General features: G+C 43.8%; 1 protein-coding gene across 12 annotated transcripts in view; it reads left to right on the top strand.

Annotated features, from left to right (window-relative positions):
* The first annotated feature begins 4 nt into the window (after positions 1-4).
* CNTLN (centlein) overlaps positions 5-20,530 on the top strand; it is a 484,545-nt gene continuing 464,019 nt past the window's right edge. For 9 of the 12 annotated variants that reach the window (XR_013541453.1, XR_013541452.1, XM_020797524.3 and 6 more), the window contains exon 1: positions 5-411. Coding sequence is in view for 8 of the 12 variants with exons in the window: in XM_020797524.3 (XP_020653183.3) it covers positions 304-411 (108 nt within the window). In the remaining 4 variants the exon portion in view is untranslated. The remainder of the gene's footprint in view (positions 412-20,530) is intronic. The other 3 variants (XM_078384930.1, XM_078384931.1, XM_072992066.2) reach the window with 3 other exon arrangements.

Raw genomic sequence — 20,530 nt, 5'->3', positions numbered from 1 at the left:
GGGCAGGCTTTGGGAAGAGGAGAAGTAGGCGGGGGAGCGGTGAAGCCGTTCTTCTCATTGGTTTACAGCAACGTTTCCAATTCGTTTTTCTACTGGCGCGCCAAATAGGCGCGGGCGGTCTGTAAATATTTCTTCTTAGTAGTTAGTTGGCCGCTCTCGTCCCTGTGTCGAAACTCGGACTCCTCACTTTGTCTTTTTCCAGACCCCAGAGAGGGGGGGGGGCGGGAAAGTAAATACACTAATGGAAAAAAAAATCACTTTGCTTTATAAAGTTCCCGTGCTCAGCGCGGTGTCATAATTAGCATGACTTCTTCCCAACGCAAGGATGCGGCTTCTACAGCAGCATCCCGGGTTACTACTCTGCTGGAGGAAGAAGTCAAGAACCTGACTGAGGAGCTGAGCCAGTGCCAGGTCTGTACCGAAGCGGGTGGTGGTGGTGGTGGTGATGATGGTGATGCTGATGCTGGGGAAAAAGGACAAACACGCTCGGAGAGGAGGGAGCCGCGCAGGAGTTGGGGTCCCAGGCTCCTGGCAGCCCTCCCAGGTTGGGGTCCACCCCACCCCCCATATATAGAGGAGGGACGGGACGGAGGGAGAATAAATCTCAGTCCAAACGTTTCTTTGGGAGAGAAACTCCACCGCAGGCAGCGGGCTGAGGAAACTTGCGCAGGACAGGCCGACGCTCCGCTCGGCGCCTGACGTTGTGGCCCTTCCCGGGGACGCCCCTGCCCGGTGTTGACCTGGGCTATAAAAAAAGAATATAAAATATAACTGACAAGAGTTTGCGCACAGCAGTTTCAAGCGTTATGATAAAAAAGCCACTTGCAGATAAAAATTATTCTCCCCTGTGTGTGCTGCGTCCCTCCGCTCGGCACGCCAACAACTGAAAGTAAATAAAACAACCGCTTGGTCTTCCTTAAAAACATTAAATCACTTTTATTGTTTAGAACGCACGTAGAATAGAATAAACTCACAGTGTTTAGACATCTGGTCTGAATAGTCTGGTTAGAAGGACAAAGGCCCTGGGATGAGTGAAAATCCCACTTCTGCAGCTCTTCTCCACCTGAAGGACTGCAGAAGTGGGATTTTCACTCACCCCCTGGCCTTTATCCATCTAACAAGCCAATTCAGACCAGGGGGAAATGAAACCAATGTGGAGGGTATATCAGGTGTCTCCTACCAACTCTCCTCAGACTGAAGAAGCTGCTTGGATGTGTAGCAAAACCTTTCAACCTAACAAGAAAGAAGTCCAGTTGCCATGACTCAGCTTCCAGATAACCTCACCTCGATGACTGAGAATCTTCACAAATGTACCTGACTTAGTTATGTTCATATCTCATTCATGAAACTTGACATAATTACTCTTCAAAAACTATTACATCCTATAACATAGCTAACATTTGACAGACTGTAGCCTACTGTATATTTGCCCTATCAGTCTGAGGAACTGCTAACTGGCACTTGCTTCATATATCTGTCTGGCCGATGCCAGACACATTCTGTTTGGTCAAAATGCTTTGCTATGCAAATATATCATTCTAGTCCCTTCCGTGTTAAACACATATAAACATACTTATGCATATAGTATATACACATATTTCAGAATGGTTCACTATGTAAATATCACATTCTAGTCCTTCACATATGACATATACACACATTTTTCAACACGCTCGGGGGATGGATGGGTTTAAATTGAATTGCAGCAACATGATCCAGATGGCTGTAAACTGGAAGCCCCTTGATAATGACCATACATGACATTGCAACATCCCTCCTTTTAGCATGTTGTCACTGGAATTAGAAGAGGTCTGGACAAACCTCTTGGGTTGGTGGTGGTTGTAGGTTTTTCAGATTGTTTGGCTGTGTTCTGAAGGTTGTTCTTCCTAATGTTTCACCAGTCTCTGTGGCCAGCATCTTCAGAGGACAGGAGTCAGAACTCTGTCTGTGCTCTGGTGCAGTTTTGTGGGATAGGCACAAAACTCTTGGACTGGCCTTATCAGTATGAGAACTTTCCAAAGGGAGAGCTGTGTTAGTCTGCTGCAGCAAAAAGAAAGCAAAGTTTTATGGCACTTTAACAAGTTTTATTGGGCATAAGCTTCCGGGGACTTTTTCTAAAGAAGTGGGCTACGTTCCACAAAAATTTCTGCCAAGTAAATTTTGTTAATGTTTAAGGTCCACAAAGCTAGTCATTCTCTGAGGCTGTATCGTAAGCAGCCTGTGCAACCCACAGCCAAGCACAGAGCAAGTGTGTGTCTCATTAAAAAGTGCGTGTAGAACAAGTAGCCACAGGTGAATCAGGCAAATAAGCTGAGGTATATACAGTGAGGAAATGAAAGAAGATGAAATTATTGTAATATCTACTGTACTGAAATATTTACTAAAAGGGAGATTTGAATACCGTGTTTCCCTGAAAATAAGACAGGGTCTTATATTAATTTTTGCTCCAAAAACACATTAGGGCTTATTTTCGGGGATGTTTTTTTTTTTTCATGTACAGTATAGCAATCTACATTTATTCAAATACAATCATGTCATCTTCTGGTTGCTACATACATGTTGCTGCACAGTGGTGGAGGGTGGGGTTTCACTTAATTGGGGCTTATTTTTGGGGTAGGGTTTATATTATGAACATCCTGAAAAAACATACTAGGGCTTATTTTCAGGTTAGGTCTTATTTTTGGGGAAACGGGGTATGTTCAGGACAGGCATTGTTTGGTTTTAATCTTTGGCAAACACATATATGGAATTGCTTTCTTATACCATTTGTTTGATCACTCAGAGTATAACTGTAATTTCTACAAAGTTGAATATTCTTAAATATATGTACTATTATAATATTCTCAAATGTATGGATCATTACATGAATTATTCACTGAATAAAGGAAACCGTAGCCTTGAGTTTCCAAGAGCTGAGCAGGGTTGTTGCCAGTAAGGACCTTTTGGGAGTCACTAATTTATTCAAATACTCAATATGAATATTCCACCTTTTGTACAGTGGGGTCTTGACTTAAGAACGGCTCGAGTTAAGAACATTTTGACTTAAGAACCACTCATAGGAAAATATTGATTTGACTTACATACTTAGATTTGAGTTAAGAACTAAAAAAAACCACGCGGGAGGCAGGGAAAGTGCAAAATTTGAACTTTCAGTTAACTGTTGGCCAGTGAAAAGGGTGCCTGTCTGCTTCCTCACTCCTCCCAGCGTTTAGAGAGTGGATTGGGAGTCTTCAGACTGCCTGGTACTGCCTGGACTGTATTTTCCCTGCCTTCCCTGAACCTTTCTTGACCTAAGAAAAAAAGAAACAAAATATCCCCCTCTAGTGGTCGAAGGCAGAATAGCAGCTTCCCATTGGTTTCTATGGACGGAAAAGCGCAGATACGGATCAAATGGTTTTCAATGCATTCCTATGGGAAATGCAGATTTGACCTGAGAACTTTTTGACTTGAGAACCGCCTTCCAATACGGATTAAGTTCTCAAGTCAAGACCCCACTGTATAGTGAGCTCATTGTGGTGTAAATGCAGGTGTGTTCTGTGCTGTCAATTCAGAACCGACTTACAGCAACCCTAATACAGTGGTGCCTCGACTTACGACCATAATCCATTCCAGAAGATGGACGTAACTCAAAATGGTCATAAGTTGAAGCACCATTTCCCATTGAAATGCATTGGAACGCGTTTAATCCGTTCCAGAAGAAAAAAAAAACGCCCAATAAATAAAAAGACAACACTGCAAGCCCCATCGGAAGGCGCTGGGGCTGAAAAAACAAACCAACAAAAAATAAAGAACTGAGCAAGCCCTATCGGAAGGCGCTGGGGCTGCAAAAAACAAAAAATAAACAACACAGCAAGCCCCGAAGGCGCTGGGGCTTAAGAACAAAATCACCAAAAAACAAAACAACAACACAGCACAGAAACATAACCCCCCAGCCCAAACCCACCCTCCAAAACCCACCCAGAACAGGCAGTTTTTAAAAAGCAGAAAGCAGCACCTTACCTTACCAGGCAGCCCGAAGCGTCCCTGCAAACACACATATGAAGGGGTGCTGATAAGTATTGAGCCTTACCCAGAAAAATTGAGCTAGGAAGCTATAAATTGCAGGGTATATTGGCCAATTTGTCTATATTCAACGGTGCAAAAATCAACTACCTATGATTTTAACTTAACTTTCATTTTCTGGTCCAAAGTGAACATGGCGGCACCTCCAGAAAAGTTCAATGTGGAAGAGCATAGGACTATAATCAAGTTCCTGTTTCTCCAAGGGAAAGGTGCAAAGCAGATCCATGATGAAATGTCACAAACTATGGGTGACAGTGGCCCTTCATATGAAACAGTTAAACGTTGGGTTGTCAATTTTAAAACTAGCCATTTCGGTGTTGAAAGTGAGAAACCGAGTGGAAGGCCTATTTCTGTCTCTGTGCCTGCAAATGTCTAAGCCATCCGTGACATAATCATGGAGGACCGCCGAATATCAGCCAAAAGTATTGCTATATATCTTAGAATATCCTATGAGAGAGTTGGTGCCATTATCCACAACAGCTTGGAAATGAGAAAGCTGGCAGCAAAGTGGATCCCCAAACTTTTGACAACTGAACAAAAGAGGAAATGTGTGGAGTCATCGGTGGCTGTTTTGGAACATTTTGCAAGAAATGAGTCAGATTTCCTGGGCAAACTGGTAACTGGTGATGAGACATGGATCTACAGTACTGTTATGATCCTGAGACAAGGGAACAGTCTAAGGAATGGAGGCACAGCAGTTCCCTCAGGCCAAAGAAGTTCCGAGTACAAAGGTCGGTGCAGAAGCAAATGGCAACAGTTTTTTGGGATAACAAAGGAGTTCTGCTGGTGGAGTACCTCCAACAGGGTTTAACCATCAATGCAAAAATATTACTGAGCTTTGTTGAGAAGTTGAGGCAAAGCATCAAGGAAAAATGTCGAGGAAAGCTCTCCAAAGGTGTCATCCTGTTGCAAGACAACACCTTGTCACACACTGCAGGTGAAACAGTGGCAAAACTGACGTCCACTTTCAAGTGACGTGCCATCCACCCTATTCTCCTGACCTGGCTCCTTATGACTATTATCTGTTCCCCAAACTCAAAAAACACCTAAAGGGACAACGATTTGGGAGTTTTCTGGAGGTGACTAATGCTGCAAATGAGTGGTTACACCAGCAGTCAGAAGAATTTTATTTGCAGGGACTTAAGAAGCTGCAGGAGAGATGTTGCAAGTGCACTGACTTCCTGGGGGAATAATGTAGAATAGTGTGGCAGTTACAGCTTCCTAGCTCAATTTTTTTCTGGGTAAGGCTCAATACTTATCAGCACCCCTTCGTATAAGCTGTAATGAAGGAACAGCACTACTGTAGCATGCCAGTGAGTATGAAAATCCAGTCCCAAATGGAGGTCAGAGGAGCCCTGTGAGCAGTAAAAGCAAACAAGGCACCAAGCAGCTAAAGAGGAGCCACTCTAATTTTCAAGGCCGTTTTAAAGATTCAGACTTTGCACCCATCCCCTTTTAGGATGTTCTCTGAATCCTAATTGGCAGCTGACAGCTCTCCTCCTTAGACTTCTAATACTATTATTTCCTAGAATATCAAATGAAGTGATTTTGCATACAAGGGTCAAATGGAGGTAATCTGAAATACAAAATACATTAGAACTCTAAGTTTGTTAGCCTCTCTTTCAGAATCCCAACTCTATTTTTACTGGAGGTAAAAATAGACCGTAATCAAGTATTCATTCATTCCCAACTCTGTTATTTTGGAGACTATTGTAAAGCCACAAAAGACTCCAAAAATGAAAGGAGGAGCCTTTTTCATATTCCCCTCCCCCTCATTAAAGTTAGCTGAAAAGTCCCATTCTTAATAACTAAGCACTCTGTAAGACTGTTTTCTATGTTATTCTGGTTCAAGATGGGCAAAAAAGGTCTAAAGTAGAATTTTTTAAAAAAGAGTAATTCTGGTACTGTACACACTTGATTGCAATTTCTATCTCTTACCAGTGGAAGTGGTTGAAGACAAGCTAGGAATATTCTATCCTGGTTTCTCGTCGTTTAGTCATTCAGTCGTGTCCGACTCTTCGTGACCCCATGGACTAGAGCACGCCAGGTCCTCCTATCTTCCACTGCCTCCCGGAGTTGTGTCAAATTCATATTGGTAGCTTCGATGACACTGTCCAACCATCTCATCCTCTGCCGTCCCCTTCTCCTCTTGCCTTCACACTTTCCCAACATCAAGGTCTTTTCCAAGGATTCTTCTCTTCTCATAAGATGGCCAAAGTACTGGAGCCTCAGCTTCAGGATCTGTCCTTCCAGTGAGCACTCAGGGTTGATTTCGTTTAGAATTGATAGGTTTGTTCTCCTTGCAGTCCAGGGTACTCTCAAGAGCCTCCTCCAGCACCACAGTTCAAAAGCATCAATTCTTCGGTGGTCAGCTTTCTTTATGGTCCAGCTCTCACTGCCATACGTCACTACAGGAAAAACCATAGCTTTGACTAGGCGGACTTTTGTTGGCAAGGTGACGTCTCTGCTTTTTAAGATGCTGTCAAAGTTTGTCATCGCTTTCCTCCCAAGAAGCAGGAGTCTTTTAATTTTGTGGCTACTGTCTCCATCTGCAGTGATCATGGAGCCCAAGAAAGCAAAATCTGTCACTGCCTCCATATCTTCCCCTTCTATTTTCCAGGAGGTGATGGGACCAGTGGCCATGATCTTAGTTTTTTTGATGTTGAGCTTCAGACCGTTTTTGCACTCTCCTCTTTCACCCTCATTACAAGGTTTCTTAATTCCTCCTCACTTTCTGCCATCAGAGTGGTATCATCTGCATATCGGAGGTTGTTGATATTTTTTCCGGCAATCTTAATTCCGGTTTGGGATTCCCCCAGTCCAGCCTTTCGCATGTTGTATTCTGCATATAAGTTAAATAAGCAGGGAGACAATATACAGCCTTGTCGTACCCCTTTCTCAATTGTGAACCAATCAGTTGTTCCATATCCAGTTCTAACTGTTGCTTCCTGTCCCATGTATAGGTTTCTCAGGAGATAGATAAGATGGTGAGGCACTCCCATTTCTTTTAAGGACTTTCCGTAGTTTGCTGTGGTCCACACAGTCAAAGGCTTTTGCATAGTCAATGAAGCAGAAGTAGATGTTTTTCTGGAACTCTCTGGCTTTCTCTGTAATCCAGCGCGTGTTAGCAATTTGGTCTCTAGTTCCTCTGCCCCTTTGGAATCCAGCTTGTACTTCTGGGAGTTCTCAGTCCACATACTGCTGAAGCCTACCTTGGAGGATTTTGAGCATAACCTTGCTAGCGTGTGAAATCACAGTAGTTGGAGCCTTATTTGGCACTGCCCTTCTTAGGGATTGGGATGTAAACTGATCTTTTCCAGTCCTCTGGCCACAGTTGAGTTTTCCAAACTTGCTTGCATATTGAATGTAGCACGTTAACAGCATCATCTTTTAAGATTTTAAATAGTTCAACTGGAATGCCCTCACCTCCACTGGCCTTGTTGTTAGCCAAGCTTTCTAAGGCCCACTTAACTTCACTCTCCAGGATGTCTGGCTCAAGGTCAGCAACTACATTATCTGGGTTGTCCGGGATATCCAAATCTTTCTCGTATAATTCCTCTGTGTATTCTTGCCACCTCTTCTTGATGTCTTCTGCTTCTGTTAGGTTCCTACCATTTTTGTCCTTTATCATGTCCATCTTTGCACAAAATGTTCCTCTAATATCTCCAATTTTCCTGAACAGATCTCTGGTTTTTCCTTTTCTATTATTTTCCTCTATTTCTTTGCATTGTTCATTTAAGAAGGCCCTCTTGTCTCTCTCCTTGCTATTCTTTGGAAGTCTGCATTCAGTTTTCTGTAACTTTCCCTACCTCCCTTGCATTTTGTTTCCCTTCTCCTCTCTGCTACAGTGGGGTCTTGACTTGAGAACTTAATCCGTATTGGAAGGCGGTTCTTAAGTCAAAAAGTTCTCAGGTCAAATCTGCATTTCCCATAGGAATGCATTGAAAACCATTTGATCCGTATCTGCTCTTTTCCGTCCATAGAAACTAATGGGAAGCTGCTATTCTGCCTTCGACCACTAGAGGGGGATATTTTATTTCTTTTTTTCTTAGGTCAAGAAAGGTTCAGGGAAGGCAGGGAAAATACAGTCCAGGCAGTACCAGGCAGTCTGAAGACTCCCAATCCACTCTCTAAACGCTGGGAGGAGTGAGGAAGCAGACAGGCACCCTTTTCACTGGCCAACAGTTAACTGAAAGTTCAAATTTTGCACTTTCCCTGCCTCCCGCGTGGTTTTTTTTAGTTCTTAACTCAAATGTAAGTATGTAAGTCAAATCAATATTTTCCTGTGAGAGTGGTTCTTAAGTCAAAATGTTCTTAACTCGAGCCGTTCTTAAGTCAAGACCCCACTGTATTTCTAAGGCCTTGTTGGACAGCCACTTTGCTTTCTTGCCTTTCCTTTTCTTTGGGATGGTTTTTGTTGCTGCCTCCTGTACAATGTTACGAGCCTCTATCCAAAGTTCCTCAGGCATTCTGTCCACCAAATCGAGTTCTTTAAATCTGTTCTTCACTTCCACTGTGTTTTCATAAGGGATTTGGTTTAGATTATACAGTACCTGAGTAGCCCAGTGGTTTTTCCTAGTCTCTTCAATTTAAGCTTGAATTTTGCTACGAGAAGCTGATGATCAGAGCCACAATCAGATCCAGGTCTTGTTTTTGCCGACTGTATAGAGCTTCTCCATCTTTGGTTGCAGAGAATATAATCAATCTGATTTCGGTATTGTCCATCTGGTGATTTCCATGTATAGTGTTGTTGGAAAAGAGTGTTTGTGATGATCAGCTTGTTCTCTTGACAAAACTCTATTAGCTTTTGCCCCGCTTCATTTTGAACTCCCAAGCCAAACTTTCCTGTTGTTCCTTTTATCTCTTGACACCCAACTTTAGCATTCCAATCCCCTAGAATGAGAAGAACATCTTTCATTGGTGTCACTTCTAGAAGGTGTTGTAAATCTTCATAAAACTGGTCAACTTCAGTCTCCTCAGCGTTGGTGGTTGGAGCATAAACTTGGATTACTGTGATGTTGAGAGGTCTGCCTTGGATTCGTATTGACATAATTCTATCATTTATGAGATTATATCCCATTACAGCTTTTCTCACTCTTTTGTTGACTATGAGGGCTACTCCATTCCTTCTACGGCAGGGGTCAGGGAACTTTTTTACCTTTTACCCCCCCCCCCAATTTATATACGCCGACATTACCCCCTTGATTCGAAAGGAAGGAAATCATACATTATTTGAATTAAAAATATTATTGAATCTACACAGGCTGTGTACCGAACTAGCAGGATGCACCAAATTTGATAAAGATGTGCACTATTTTTGCTGGAACACATTGCACTCCAGCCATCGTGTGGTATAGGGAGTAGTAAGGTTTCTAACGTGCCTAGCAAGTTGCATTAAATTTTTGCTAGCTTACAGAGGATCATTAGTGGCTGCCAGAGTGGTGCTAGCAATGACATGCTTGCTAGAGACAGCCAACGCAGAATTGGGGGGGGGTTCCCTACCACTTTAATCATTCGAAGTGTGGTGTTCCAAAAGGAACAAACTAGGCTAAAGGTCATGTCACCTACCCTGGTGCCACAGCCCAATATTAAAGGACCAGTGTGCTTTTTTAATCATCATCAATGGAAAACTCAGCAGTGGTCAGAGGATTGGAAAAGATCAGTCTACATCCCAGTCCCAAAGAAGGGCAGTGCCAAAGAATGCTCTAACTACCATACAATTGCACTCATTTCACACACTAGCAAGGTTATGCTCAAAATCCTCCAAGGCAGGCTTCAGCAGTACATGGACTGAGAACTCCCACAAGTACAAGCTGGATTTCGAAGGGGCAGAGGAACTAGAGACCACATTGCTAACATGCGCTGGATTATGGAGAAAGCCAAAGAGTTCCAGAAAAACATCTACTTCTGATTCATTGACTATGCAAAACATGGCAGAAAGTGAGGAGGAATTAAAAAACCTCTTAATGAGGGTGAAAGAGGAGAGTGCAAAAAATGGTCTGAAGCTCAACATCAAAAAAAGGAAGATCATGGCCACTGGTCCCATCACCTCCTGGCAAATAGAAGGGGAAGAGATGGAGGCAATGACAGATTTCACTTTCTTGGGCTCCATGATCACTGCAGATGGAGACAGCAGCCATGAAATTCAAAGCTGCCTGCCTCTTGGGAGGAAAGCAATGATAAACCTAGATAGCACCTTAAAAAGCCACCTTCCCCCCCCCCTTAATTCAGTTTCTCTTTTGCTTGTCTCCCTGTTCATTTTCAGTTCTGAGTAATCTCTCTCTCTCTCTCTCTCTCTCACACACACACACACACACATACACACCCTCCCTCCCTCCCTCCATTTTGTACATTTAAATAAGCTTGATGATGTCCTCGGGTCTCTCGCACGTTTCTTTCTTCCATCCTTCCCTTGCTTGCTCCTTTCCCTCCTCCTGCTTCTTTGCAGTCACTTCCGGAGGAAGCAGTCATTCAGAAGCCCCAGATTGGCTGATTGCCCCGGGCTAATCCCCAGCTGCAACCAATTAAGGAAGCTTATCTCCCCGATCTTTGAACAAACGGAGCATTTAGAAGTGCCCTGCTGCAACGAAGGAAGTAACAGGGCAAGGGGGTTTACAATTAAAGCTTTGGCTGCAGAGGGTGGGGGTGGGTGGGAGGGAGGGGGATAGCAGCCTGCTCATTACCCCCAGGATTTTCACTTTTACCCCATTTGGGGTAATTTGACCCTGTTTCCCGACCTATGTTCTACGGGATTCTTGCCCACAATAGTAGATATGATAATCATCTGAATTGAATTCACCCATTCCTGTCCATTTTAGTTCACTGACGCCCAGGATGTCAATGTTTATTCTTGCCACCTTCTGTTTGACCACATCCAGCTTCCCAAGGTTCAGAGATCTTACATTCCTGGTTCCTATGTAGTATTTTTCTTTGCAGCATTGGACGTTCCTTTCACTTCCAGGCACATCCACCGCTGAGCGTCCTTTCGGCTTTGGCCCAACCACTTCCTTAGCTGTGGAGCTACTTGTACTCTTCCTCAGTAACATGTTGGATGCCTTCCGACCTGAGGGGCCCATCTTCTAGCGTCATATCTTTTAGCCTTTTGTTTCTGATCATGGGCCATTCTTGGCAAAGATATTGGAGTGGCATTGCCAATTCCTACTCCAGGTGGATTGCGTTTAGTCGGAACTCTCCACTATGACCTGTCCGTCTTGGGTGTCCCTGCACGACATAGCCCATAGCTTCTCTGATTTACTCAAGCCCCTTTGCCACACCAAGGCAGCAATCCGTGAAGGGATCCTGGTTTCTAGAGTCGCATTAAAACCAGGAACTCAGCTTGTCATAAGCTAGGATTCTTGACATGGTCAGTTTATTTGAAGTAACATGCTTCATATGTTACTTCAAATAAACAGAATGTCTGTGCTTTGTTTAATTGCTCCCACTGGGAAGAGGTTCCCAGTAGGAGTGAGCAGGGAGTGTGCACTGGCATGCTGGTATACTCACAGTAAGACAGAATTAAAAAAATTTACTGTGACACTATTGTTTATGGTAAACAGAGATAAACTTTTTCTGAACATGAAGGTTCAGTTTTTTAAAAAGCAGTTGTGGGTAATGCTTAAAGTATATTAAATTATTTATGTTTTGTGTAAAGCTGTTTTGTTATCTTGAATTTGTTGTTCATCAGTTTAACTAGCTAATCTTGAGTCCTATAGCATGAGAGAAAATGTATTTGCTTAGTCACTCTTCAGTGTTTTATATGTGTTAATTATGCCCTCACATCAGTTATTTTCTGTTTTTTTTTGGTCAACTAAAATCCCATTTCAAGTTTGGATTTACATGTGTTACTTTGTGTGGGTTTTTTTTTTTACTAATTTTCTGTCTTTTTGTCATTCCATTGGCAATTTGAGATTTTTTTGAACTCTCCCAATAACTGCCTAGTATCGCACTATCCTAAATAAACGGTGTCATCTGCAAACCTGTCTCTCTTACTGGTATTCCCTAACTCCAGATCATTTAAGAATAAGTTAAATAGTACCAGTTCCAATACAGATTCTTAGGGGACTCCCTGTTTTCCACGATTTTATCTGGGACAGATGTTAGGCTGACTGGTCTGTAATTATGTCAATCCCCCCGGATCCTTTTTTTAAAAATTGATGTTGCATTGGCTACCTTCCAGTCCTTTGCTAAGGAGATTTATTTTAGCGATAAGTTGCATATTTTTGTTAAAAGATCAGCAGTTTCACATACAAGCTCTTTAGGAACACTTGGGCAAGTGCCATCTAGCTCTGGTGACTTATTTTTCACTTGTCATTTAGTTCTAAAATGACTCCCTTTGTCAGCTCCATGTGACACAGTTCATCAAAGGCACTCTCACAAAGCAGTGGTTCAAGTGTGAGAATTTTTTGTAGCATCATCTGCAGTAGGAATTGATGCACAGAATGCATTAAGCCTTGACTTGCAAATAAGATGTTAAGAATTACTGCCTCACAGATGTCCTTAATAGGCTGCCTCATTCACAAATGTTAGTAATCTGCGGAACCACAAACAAACAGGAACAACAGGAATCTAATTTAGAAAAATGATGCTAACTGCATAAACTGTTGTTTATTAGATTATAAAAACAGTATTTTATGATGGGATAACACTTCCAGGACATGCGTTGCATCTTCACGTTTCTGCTTGATTTGCAGTTTTTGTGTTTGAACTGTTTTGTACTGACTTTGTATTGTTTTTGTGTACAGTGGTGCCTTGCTTAACGAGTGCCCCGTGTAACGATGAATCCGCATAGCGATTGAGTTTTTGCAATCACAAAAGCGATCACATTGCAATATTTTAAATGGGGGAAAATCGCTTTGCGATGATCGTGGGGAAGCGCTTCCCCACGATCATCCCAAAGGCCCCGCCGATCAGCTGTGTTGCGAGGGGTGGAGAGAGAGAGCCCCGAAGCACAGCTCATCGGTGGAGGTTTACAAAGATCGCGGGGAAGCCAGCTTCGCAAACCCCCGCCTCAGCGCTCTCTCTTTCTCTCTCTCTCTCTCGCCGACGCCTCTGGGCAAAGAGGGGTGGTGGGAAGGGGTGCCCCTGGGGGCCAGCCGCCGCTTCGCTTGGGGCACATCCCCGGCTCCCCTTTCTGGCTCCACGGACGTGGCCCGGCCAGGTGTGTGTGTGGGTCTCTCTTCCCCTTCCCCAGGGGCTTTCTTCTTTGAGCAGGGGAGCGCTCCTTCTTCCTTCTCTTCTTCTGCCTTTCCTGTCTTGCTTGTCGGTCTCCCTTCCTTCCTTCCTTCCTTTCCTTTTTCCTTCCTTCGCTCCATCCTCGATGCCTTCCTTCCTTCCTCGTCTTCCCTTTGGTCTTCCCTCCCTCCCTCCTTCCTCCTTCCTTTCTGGCGGATGCGCGCCCCTCTCCCAGGGTGTCCCCCTCTAGGGCTGCGTGCTCCCCTCGGGGGCCCGTGCGGGAGGGGACACGGGGGAGCAAGGAGAGAGGAGGCGGCAGGCGAGGCGGGCTGGGGTTTTGGTTCTCTCCCCTCTTCCTCCTCCTCCTCTTTTCGGGACACGGGGGAGTCCCCCACTCCCACCCCACGAAAGTTCTTTCCCGGGGCTTGCGGGGCGCCTGGAGGGGGCACACCACGACTGCTGGGCGGGCGGGTGAAAGTTGGGCCGAAGTTGGGCGAAGTTTGCGTGCAAAGCCTGGGCGGCTTCGCGGGCCGGGCCCGGCGGAGGTCCCCATGGCCCCGGCGGGGAGGGCGCCACTGCTAGCTGGCCCCTCGGAGGCCTGGCTTCCGGGACGGAGAGCGGAGGCGTCGGTGGCGGCCTTGCTGGGCGCGCCCTAGGTGCACAGCGCACGGCGGGGCACGATAGCCAGGGCGGACCTCTGGTTGGGCTGGGCCTGGGGCTCAGGCTGCTGTGCTTTGGCCTCAGCCTGGGCATCGGGGGCTCCCCCCCTCACGGCTGCTGAACGGGCCAGGGCGGGCGGGGAGTGGTGCCAGCGTGCCATGCCCTGCGAACCCCTGGAGGAGCGCGCCTGCCTGGGCGAGCCGCTGCCCTACGGCACCACCTCCACTCTCCTGGCTGGTGACTCCGGCTCCCAGGCCGAGGCCCGCGACAAGCTGCTCCTCTGGTCCAGTAAGCCCGGCAGGACGGAGGGAGGGATGCAGGGACGGAGGGGCCCCGGTGGGTGGGTGGGTGAGCCAGGCGGGCGGGCAGAGTGACCCAGGTCGACGGGACAGGAGTGCCAGGCCCCCACGGGGGAAGAGGGGGCTCCTCCGCCGCCCTCCAAGCCCGGATGCTCCCCGTCTCTCCTGCCCACGCCAAGAGTCCCGGCATCCTGGCATCCCGGAGTCTGGAGGGGCCCCAGAGGGAGGCCGCCCCATCGCCCCATGTTCTACTCCACAAGCCAACATCCTCAGCTTCTATGAGTCAATGGGGGGGGGCGGATTCTGGCCGTGGTGGCGCGGTGCCTCAGTCTCCCTGCCCAGGCTGGAGTTGCGAGGGGTGGAGAGAGAGAAAGAGAGCCGAGGCGGGAGTTTGCGAAGCTGGCCTCCCCGCGATGAGCAAACCCCCGCCGATGAGCTGTGCTTCGGCGCTGGCTCTCCCCTCGGAGCCAGCGCTGAAGCACAGCTGATCGGCGGTTCCAAAATGGCCGCCCTCTGTGTTGCCTCGCTTATCGGGCACTGAAAATGGCGGTCGAATGGAGGATTTTCACTTAAAGGTGAGTTTTTGCCCCGATAGGAATGCATTAAATGTGTTTTAATGTGTTTGTATGGGTTTTCTTGCCCCGCATAGCGAGGAATCTGGATAGCGACGTTTTTTCCAGAACGGATTAACGTCGCTATGCGGGGCACCACTGTATTTGAGTCTCAATACAGGCAGGCATTGAGGAAGTATCCTGTTGTATAGTTAGAGCTACACAACAAGATACTGGCCGAAACTAAGTTAAATTAAGCTAAGTTACTTTATCCCTGAGGTGTCATGGTGAAATTAAAATAAGGGTGTTTGGTAAAGTTAATTTGTGGTATGCTGATATATGGAAATAAGTGCAGCTTGTACTCTTGAGTAGAAGGAGTGACTTGCCAAAAAAAAATCAGTTTGAGCCTGTTGGACCACAGGATTTCTGTGACTGAAAACTCAATTTTCAATTAAGAAAAGATCCTCACTTGTGTTTTTTACCTTTGAGAAGCTGCCAAGGTAATAGTAACATACAAAGGTGCTACTTAACTTTCTTTAATATCCTACTGTTCTTCCATTCTGCTAGAGATACAAAATATTTAGAAATTTTGACACCATGAGAAAAAGTTTTAAACAATTTGAGGCGAAAATAAAAATTTGAGGAATATTGAAATATATACAGTATTTATTTTCATATGGAACTTGAAGTTGTTTTATTGCTTTAAGATAAAGGTTCCCCTTGACATTTAGTCCAGTTGTGTCCAACTCAAGGGCGCGGTGCCATAGAGCCAGCGTTTTTCCAAAGATAGTTTCCGTGTTCATGTGGCCAGCGTAACTAGACATTGAACACCGTGACCTTCCCACTGAGGTGGCACAGTGCCTATTTATCTAGTTGCATTTTTACATGCTTTCGAACTGCTAGGTTGGCAGGAGCTGGGACAAGCGACGGGAGCTCACTCCGTTGTATGGATTCGAACTTACGACTGCTGGTCTTTGACCTTGCAGCACAGAGGCTTCTGCAGTTTAACCCACAGCGCCACCACATCCCTCAGCGCCACCACGTCCCTTTTTTATTGCTTTAGCAACATACAGTATGCAGTTTAAATATACAATTGTACTGTTTATCATATAAAAAACTGTGAATGTACCCAGGTTTAAAAAGGAAGTGCAAACTACTGTACTCCTTGCTGTCTCAGCACTTGAATTTTGCTGCCATCTGAAAAGTAGGGGAAAAATGAACCAGAAAACCCACATCTTGTTATTTATAACTTCATGTATATTACTGGATCATGGCCACTGATCCCATCACCTCCTGGCAAATAGGGAAAGATATGGAGGCAGTGACAGATTTTGCTTTCTTGGGCTCCATGATCACTGCAGATGGAGACAGTAGCCACAAAATTAAAAGACTCCTGCTTCTTGGGAGGAAAGCGATGACAAACTTTGACAGCATCTTAAAAAGCAGAGACGTCACCTTGCCAACAAAAGTCCGCCTAGTCAAAGCTATGGTTTTTCCTGTAGTGACGTATGGCAGTGAGAGCTGGACCATAAAGAAAGCTGACCACCGAAGAATTGATGCTTTTGAACTGTGGTGCTGGAGGAGGCTCTTGAGAGTACCCTGGACTGCAAGGAGAACAAACCTATCCATTCTAAAGGAAATCAACCCTGAGTGCTCACTGGAAGGACAGATCCTGAAGTTGAGGCTCCAGTACTTTGGCCATCTCATGAGAAGAGAAGAGTCCTTGGAAAAGACCTTGATGTTAGGAAAGTGTGACGGCAAGAGGAGAAGGGTACGATAAAGGATGAGATGGTTGGACAGTGTCATCGAAGCTACCAACATGAATTTGACCCAACTCTGGGAGGTAGTGGAAGACAGGAGGGCTTGGCGTGCTGTGGTCCATGGGGTCACAAAGAGTCGGACACGACTAAATGACTAAACAATGACAAAAGTGCTTAGAGTATGTACAGATATTATTGTTCTTTAATTATATAGAGTGGCTTACTCACAGATGTTCAAACTGCAACTCCTGCTATCCTGAATGGGTAAAGTAATGAGTTAAAAACATTTAACACTTTCAAAAATATTAAATCTTTTTATCAAATTTCCCCCAGTGTTCCTCCAATTTTCATTTTTGCTGGTGGAAAAATAGAAAACTTTTCCTTGGCTGAAGAAAAGTACACACAAATACTTACCATTTTCTTCTAGGCCTTCACATCACTGCATGTTTTTGTAATGTTTTTATTTATTTCATTTTATTCATTTTCCAGTTTTTGTACCACTCATCTAGCAAATTGCTACTCTGGGCTTTATACAGAAAGTAGAGCATTTTGTTATCTGTGATAGCTTATTGTCTGTGATCAAAAGCAAGGCATATTGGGGAGCAGCGACCGTGTTTGAGTACTGTATGTGTTTTGCATTTAGGTTTTCCTTGGTTTTAGGCTCACTTTCCCAACATCTTCAATTAAAGCAATGGTTCCCACCCTTGGACTACATTTCCCGGAAATCCTGGGCAGCACAGCTACTAACAAAGGCTTCTGGGAATTTTAGCCCAAGAACCAAAGTTGGGATCCAAAGCAGCCAAGCTTGGGAACCACTGAATTAAAAGATGTCAGATAGGAAGACTGGGAAGCAGCAGTGCTGGAGAACTTGGACTGCTGCTGCCTGTGCCATTTGAAATAGGCAGTCTGACACAGTATACCATAGGTATACATGAACAAGTCCGTGTGCTTCTAATCCACTTAATGAAATATTCTCTAAGCATTTTAAAAAATCTGCATAATATTTTTTCATAGATACAACAGTGCATATTAGGGCAAGGGAACCTGTTGCCCTCTAGATGGATTGCAGTTCTCGTCCCTGACCTTTGCCTATTCTGGTGTGGGGTGACAGGAACTACAGGTTCCCACTGCTATTCCCATTGATCTGGTTTTAAGCTTCATTGGAGGCAGTAAGACATACCTGCAAGTTAAAATGTTTACATTTTTATTGCATACAATGAAACATTGAAATGTGTTTTCAAGGTAGCAGATCAAAAGCCTAATGCCACCTTGTCCAAAGGCATAACGAAAATAGAATGAAGGATAGACTGTTCCAGTGCTTGTAGCTTGATATACATGTTTTGCCACTGAGAATTCGTGGTGAAGCAGGAGAAACCATATAATCCTGGGCAGCTATTCTGAAGGATATCAGGGAGTCACATCTTTAGATTTATTATTCTGGTCGAAGTTTAGTTGCAGCCAACTTACCCTCTAATTTTCAGCCCCACTGGGCGGGGTTCCAGCTCTCTTTTGCATGGCTTTGCCCGTGTATTTCTGCAGGACTCATGCTGGTTTCCATTGCAACCAGAACCTAATGTGATCGCTCTGCAGAGAAGGAAGAGAGTTGTGTGGAGGGAAGCGGAGTCATGCGCATGCGCACCCAGCTTAGCAGGAACATTGGTTGCAGCTGAATTTCTGGTTCATACTGACTTGTTCAAGTTCAGTGACTAGTTTGGCATGCATGAGCAATTTCTTTAGTTTTACCTCACTTGAGAAAAATGTAGATCCGTGGCACATTATCTATAATCATTTGCATCATGGGGTAGTGCAAGTGAGTTAGTTTAAAATTGTCAGAACCATGTGCCAGAAACATATATCAAATATTTTCCAGTTCCATTTTGTATTTCTATACCTCTGTCTCACTGTAGTGTACATGCAAACATGTTTTGATAGACACCAAATAAATCCTTTGACCCAAGGATGGAGACTCAAGATTATATCACAATTTTTAAAAGTAAAGACTCATTCTTGCTGGTAGGTATAATCTTTAATATTTGTAACCAGGTGAAGATTTCATATTTAGAATAATATCCTGTCAGATTAGTAAAACAGCTATATCAGAACAGATTTTAATTTAATAGTTAAACACTTGTATTTTGAGAACAGCTTAAATTGTTCTATTTAAAACAATAACATATAGCATACATATTCTTGTATTTTCTTAAACATCAATGTGTTCATTCATTTTACATAGATTTGCAGAACAACAATGAGATTAAGGCCTTTTCCTGAACTTTGTTTATTTTATACCATTTTTACTGTGAAAAAGTGCATGTTATCTCTGCTTGGATAACTTGGATTAATTAGATTAGTTTTTAAAGATGTAAATATTCCATGAATATACAGCTTCATGCTACATATCTAATTTCTATTTCATCCTGAATAACCTTTGAACTATAATGTATTTTAAACAGAAAAATATCTTTAGATAGATTTTTCTTCCAAAAGCATTCCATTAAAATAAATTTGATTTAAATTTTAAAAATCTGATTTAAAAAGTCATCAATCTTAATCCACCTGATCCTTGCAATGACCTGTAATGATATACTGCCTCACATACCTTATACTAGTGATATAACTTGTCTGTTGACTTGTTCCCTGTCACAAAAGAAGCAAGTGTCAAGTCCAGTTCCTAATATTTTTTGAAGCCTGAGCCTTGAGAAGGGCAGAGGAGGAATGCCTTTACGAACCCCAAATACAAATCCATGAATCCACTCAGAAACTAGTTTTATTTTATATGGTCAGTTTACTTCTAGTTAAGTTAAAGAAAGTACCACATAATATGTCTTGTTTGACTGAATATTATTCTGAACTGAATTGTTTTCTAGTTTTGTTCAGGTTCAACAGCATCATTTAGTATAGATAATTGTTTAAATTTTGTTCAGCTTAGGAAAAAGTAACTCTCTTCTGGCACTTAGTTCAGTTTCGCCTCCTGCCCAAAATCTGGTTAGCATGCTATGTATTAAGATAACTGTGAAATTTAAGCAGTAAAATAAATGAGCGTCTAACAGGAAATATACTAGAACTTAGTCTGATCCACATTCTAAAGCATCAATGTTTGGCTTATAGACTGCATAAACTTAAATTTTTGATAGGGTCAAAATAGATTTATGTAAATATACACAACAGATTATTAGGATGGTTTATCAAAATCAAAAGAAACTGTGATCTGTGTTTTCCAGTAACTCTCTACCTTTGTGGAGTCTTCAAATATGGATGTATTTTCTTATACATGTATATTTGAATAAACACTGTACAAGGTAGGAATAATTCATTACATATGGTCTTTGTTAATTTTTGTTGTTGTTGTTACTCGTTAAGTTGTGTCCGACTCTTTGTGACCCCATGGACCAGAACATGCCATGCCCTCCTTTCTTCCACTGCCTCCCGGAGTCACACCTACTTTGTAGGATTTTGAGCATAATCTTGCTAGTGTGTGAAATGAGTGCAATTCTACGATAGTTGGAACATTCTTTGGCACTCCCCTTCTTTGGGATTCGGATGTAGACTGATCTTTTCCAATCCTCTGGATACTTCTGAGTTTTCCAAACTTGCTGGCATATTGAGTGTGGCACCTTAACAGCGTCATCTTTTAAGATTTTAAATAGTTTGACTGGAATGCCATCACCTCCACTGGCCTTGTTAGCCATGCTTTCTAAGGCCCACTTGACTTCGCTCTTCAGGATGTTTGGCTCAAGGTCAGCAGCCACACTATCTGGGTTGTCCCGGACATCCAGATCTTTCTGGTATAATTCCTCGGTGTGTCTGTTCTTGCCACCTCTTCTTGATGTCTTCTGCTTCTGTGAGATCCCTGCCATTTTTGTCCTTTATCATGTCCATCTTTGCACAAAATGTTTCTTTAATACCTCCTATTTTCCTGAACAGATCTCTGTTTTTTCCTTTTCTGTTTTTTTCCTCTGTATCTTTGCACTGTTCATTTAAGAAGGCACTCTTGTCTCTCCTTGCTACTCTTTGGAAATCTGCATCC

The sequence above is a fragment of the Pogona vitticeps genome, chromosome 2 (genome assembly GCF_051106095.1).
Source record: "Pogona vitticeps strain Pit_001003342236 chromosome 2, PviZW2.1, whole genome shotgun sequence".
NCBI classification, from domain to species: domain Eukaryota; kingdom Metazoa; phylum Chordata; class Lepidosauria; order Squamata; family Agamidae; genus Pogona; species Pogona vitticeps.
The sequence above is the reverse complement of the archived record's forward strand: the minus strand, read 5'-3'. Positions and strand labels throughout refer to the sequence as shown.